At 59.2% G+C, this 5,016-nt stretch overlaps 1 protein-coding gene across 1 annotated transcript; it reads right to left on the bottom strand.

Moving 5' to 3' along the window:
• Nucleotides 1–239: 239 nt before the first annotated feature.
• Nucleotides 240–1,359, bottom strand: SOX1 (SRY-box transcription factor 1). Its single transcript, XM_048934564.1, is given in 2 exon segments — nucleotides 240–275; nucleotides 277–1,359. Coding segments are annotated over 2 exon segments (1,119 nt in total).
• Between the last annotated feature and the right edge of the window lie 3,657 nt (nucleotides 1,360–5,016).

Raw genomic sequence — 5,016 nt, 5'->3', positions numbered from 1 at the left:
TTATTATTATTATTTATTATTATTACAAGAACATCAAAACATTTCTGTACAAAAAGAAATAAAAGAAAAACAAAACAAAACAAAACAAAAAAAGGAAGGAGGGAGGGGGAGGGCGGGAAGGAGCGGAATGAAAGGCAAAAACGAAGGGGGGCTGAGGGCGCGGGGCGGCGGCGGGGCCGCAGTCCTGCGGGGCCCGGGCCGGGGCCCTCCGCGCCGCTCCGGGGCTGCTCCGGGGCCACTCAGATGTGCGTCAAGGGGACGGTACCGTTGACCCCCCGTGCTGGCGCTCTGGTAGTGCTGGGGCAGGGAGTGCAGGCGGCTCTGGGCGGCGGCGGCCGCCGGGTCGCCTCCCTCGCCGCCCGGTAAGTACATACTGATCATCTCCCGCAGGTCCCCGGGGCACGGGGCCCGCGAGTGCGAGGTGACGGGCGGGCTCACGCTGGGCTCCGACTTGACGAGCGAGCCCAGCGCGCCCAGCGCGCCCGACGAGGCGGCCGCCGCCGCCGCCGCCGCCGCCGCCGCGGCCGCCGAGTTCTGGTGGGGCTGCGAGCCGTAGGGCAGCGCGCCGTAGCCCGAGGGCGAGGCGCTCACGTAGCCCTGCGAGTTGGAGATGGGGCTGTACTGCAGCGCGCCCATGTCGTAGCGGTGCATGGGCTGCGGGTTGTGCGGATGGTGTGGATGGTGCGGGTGCGGGTGGTGCGGATGCCCCCCGCCGCCCGGGTGCTGCCCGTAGGCGAGCTGCGCCTCCTGCATCATCGCCGCCGCCGCCGCCGCCGCCGCCACGGAGCCCGGGTAGGCGCCGTTGGCCCACCCGTTCATGTGCGCGTAGCCGCCGCCCGCCGCCCCGCCGGGGCTCTCCAGCCGCTGCCCGACGCCGCCGGGGCTCACGCCGACGCCCATGCCCACGCCGACGGCGGGAGGGCCGCCCGCGGCCGGGCCGGCTCCCAGCAGCCCTCCGGCCAGCGAGTACTTGTCCTTCTTGAGCAGCGTCTTGGTCTTCCGCCGAGGCCGGTATTTATAATCCGGGTGCTCCTTCATGTGCAGCGCCCGCAGCCGCTTCGCCTCGTCGATGAAAGGCCGCTTCTCGGCCTCCGACATCACCTTCCACTCGGCGCCCAGCCGCTTGCTGATCTCCGAGTTGTGCATCTTGGGGTTCTCCTGGGCCATCTTCCGCCGCTGCCCCCGCGACCACACCATGAAGGCGTTCATGGGGCGCTTCACGCGGTCCTGCCCCGCTTTGCCCCCGCCGCCGCCGCCGCCGCCGCCGCCGCCCGCGCCGCTCTGCCCCGAGAGGCCGCCGCCGGGCGCCGGGGCTCCGCCGGGCGAGTGCAAGTCCGTCTCCATCATCATGCTGTACATTCACGGGGCTTCCTCACTTCCCTCCGGCGCCGGGCGGCGGGGAGGCACCGCACATGCGAGGAGCGGCGGCGGCGGCGCTGCCGGCGTCCTCCCGCTGCCGGGGGCCGCTCCGGGCGCGGGGCGCGCAAACAGGTGCGGGGCTGCGCGGGGCTGCGCGGTGCTTCGCGGTGCTGCGCCCGGCGTGTGCCCGTCCTGCCGCGCTCTGCGGCACTCGGCGCGCCCCTCCTCTCTCTCTCTCTCTCCCGCTCCTGCTCTTAACAGATCTATTTTTTTTTTTTTTTTTGTTCTTCTTCTTTGCTAACTTCCAGAGAGAGGAGGGAGGGAGCGTGTGTGACTTGCATCCACTGATCGCAGGTGAACGGAGCAGAAGGGAGAGGAAAACCCACCGCCACGCCAAAAAAAAAAAAAAAAAAAAAAAAAAAAAGAGGGGAAAAAAAAAAGGGAAAAAAAAAAAAAAAACTATTTAAACGTTAACTCAAAAAAAAAAAAAAAAAAAAAAAAAAAAAAGCGGGAGGAGGAGGAGGCATGGAGGCGGAGTGGGGGTGGGGAGCCAGCCCGGCCGCACCGGGCAACGCAATTCGCTGCGCTGCCGCCCGCCCCGCTGCCGCCGCCCGGCGGGGAGGAGCGCTTCATCCAGCCAGCGCGCCAAGCCCGCCCGCCCCCGCCCGCCGCCGGCCAATGGGGGCGCGCCGCCGTGCGGCGATTTGCATAGCGCGCGCGCCGACCGCTGACGTCCGACGGGGCGCGCTGAGCCGAACCGCGCCGGCGGGGAAAGATGGCGGGAGGCGGGGGCGAGGCGTGGCCACGCCCCTCCGACGGCGCTCCCGGACCCGAGGTGTCCCGCTGTGCCCGGGGCTGCCCCGCGGCCATCCCGGGGTACGAACCCCGACTGGAGGGGGCTCCCCGCATCCATACGGCCGGCCAGCGGTTTGGTGGAGCTTTCCCCGACGGCCAGAGTCCCGCAGGAGCGGGAGGCGGCTGTTGGGCACTCGGTCCTATGGGAGCTAAAGAGGCGCGGTCGCCGTTATAAATATATTAAATTAGAGACTGAAGATATCATCCCACGGCGGCTGCGGATGGCGGGGGGGACGCCCTGTCGAGGGGTCGAGCAACACACAGGGGGTGGTGGGGCCGCGCAGGGCGGCCCGGAGCGGACGGCGATCGCCGTCTGCTGGCGGCCACTGCGCGTCCTTCGCCCTCCGCCGCGGCCCGAGAGCAGGGCCGCCCTGCCGTCCCCGGCGGGTTTGTTGTCTCTGTGCTGCTCGCCGGGTGAAAGCATTTGGAGAAGCTCTGGAGCTTTCGAGTAGGGGCTCACCCTGTGCACGGTACTCACATATATAATTCAAATTTCACAGCTGACCTGCTCTGAAAACCTCAATCAGCTTCTAATTGAAGGGAAAACAAAATATTGCTTCCCTACAGCAGAGCTAACGATTTAATCATTATATCAGACATTATAGCTTTTAATTAGGCTAATGCTGATACTGTATGGAAAGAGATAATTCAACGCAGTTCTTGATGAATTCTGTAATTGGGTTAACGGAGGAGCAGTCGGGGGAAGAGACGTCAATATTCAATCCGCGTCCGTAGCCACCGCGTTGTGAATGGAAGGGAAAGGGAACGGGAACGCGGGGGGGCAGACGGGGCGAAGCCCCTCGACGGGCGCTGTCCCCTCGCCGCGCCCCGCAGAGCCGCGGCAGCCAACGGGAAGCGCGATACCGGTAAGGTCCGAACTGCCAACGCGCTTATCGCGACAGCAGCGCGACCTGACTACGGCCCCCGAGGCCCCTTTACGTGCATCTTCCCTCTGGCCGCGGTAACAAGAGGGGAAGGGGCAACCGGGTCCGGGTCTGTGCCAGCCCGGGGGTGGCAGAGGGGACGCGGGGATGGGGCTGGGCCCGAGCCGGGCCGATTCTGCAACGATACCCGCAGCGACCGCGTTCTCCGCACCTGGGGCAGAGATGGCGAGGAACGGACCAGCCAGGGCAGCTTAGTCCTGGCAAAATGAAGTGGTTTGGAGGGTTCTCATATTTATTTAATAAGAGAGCCCGATATCACGACTACTTTTTTACTTTTTTTTTTTTTTTTTCCTAAAGGAATTCGTCTTTAAATCCCCTCTTCGGTACTGATGATACATCGTCCTTTTCTGAACAGTTTCTAAAGCCTGTCCCATGTTTTTTGCTTTCACTGCTTCCTCTCTATTTTATTTTTCCTTATCCGGAAAAAACGGGGCCGCCTATTTTCGTTGCGCCTAAATGAACTCGAATGATCTCCGCACGTCGGATGCGCGCTGCGCTCCGCGGAGGTTCCGAGCCGTGCCCGGGGGGTGCCCTCTGCAGGGATATGGGCCCTCTGGTTCCCCCCACACACCTCGGAGCCGTCCCGCATCCTCGGCCCGATGCGAGATTGGAGAAAGAGAGGCCGGCGCCGAGCGAAGTTTTGCAGCGGGAGCATTTTGTCAAATGTTTGTTTGCGCTCCGCGTTAGCTCCACTTCCAGCACAATATCCTCCTGAAAGCGAAATATTCCGTATTGTGATCCAACCTCGTCTTATTTTGTCAGTAATTACAGCAAAATGAGACGGGTCATTGATAACATCCCAGTGACACAACCCCTGTAATTAACAGCCTGAATACACCTTTGTGCGCTGCGCAGGAGTTGTAATTTTGAAGTCTGCTCGAGTTTATTTTAGTGTTGTGGGTTTTTTTGTTGGTTTTTTTTTTTTTTTTTTTTTTTGCGTTAAGGCACACACAAGGGGGTGTGCGCTGGGCAGAGGGTGGCATTGGCTTCTACAGGGCCTAGGGCTGTTTTTTGGGGAAAGCCAGAGCGGGGCTGGGTGTGGGTGGCTGACCCCCGAATATTATTACGACATATAATAATTATATGTATAATAGAATATAAGATAATCATATACCATATGTTATCGTATACTATATTATATGATAGTTATAACAATAAGAAAATGTTTGGCTACTTGACAGCAGAAAGAAAATGTTTTGAAAACAGACTTTCCAAACGGTTTCTAAGCTTCTAAGGGAAAACCAAAAAAAACGGAGAGCCCTGGGATGCTATGGGGGTCTCCCTGTGGCAGTGCACAGTGCCGCTCAGTGCCGCTCAGCCCCACAGCGCGGATCTCGGCAGCCCGGAGCAGCGCCTTCAGAGAGTCATAAAGAGGACAGTTCTGGCTCGCGTCCTCCCGTCGTAAAGCGCCTTTTGGGGCACGTCGGGATGAATTTGGGGTTAAAAAAAAAAAAAAAAAAAAAAAAAGAATGAAAGAAATTAAATAATATATCTTGTTTTTTCTTTTCCTTTTTTTGTCTTTTTTTTTTTTTTTTTTTTTTTTTCCCTTCTTTTTCTTTTCAGGCCATCCTGTTATTGTAAATGAGATGAGCTACACGGGCTGCCACGTAAATGTGACATGAGGCTGGCAGGAGAGAGAAGCATCATCCACTCCAATCTCTCCTTTCATCGGAACGTCCCCCAGAAATTACATCTTCTCCTCCTTTAATACACTTCGCAATGAGATTAAAACATCACCTTGACACCGTTTCCGACCTTTTCGGTCGCATCCAGTACTGACTCCAGAAAACAGCAAACGGGGAGAACTGGGAACATCTCAATAACACCGAGCTGCTCCTCTGGAAGCCGAGAGTGCCCG

The sequence above is a fragment of the Lagopus muta genome, chromosome 1, assembly GCF_023343835.1.
Source record: "Lagopus muta isolate bLagMut1 chromosome 1, bLagMut1 primary, whole genome shotgun sequence".
NCBI lineage: Eukaryota > Metazoa > Chordata > Aves > Galliformes > Phasianidae > Lagopus > Lagopus muta.
This window is presented reverse-complemented; position numbering and strand designations above follow the sequence as displayed.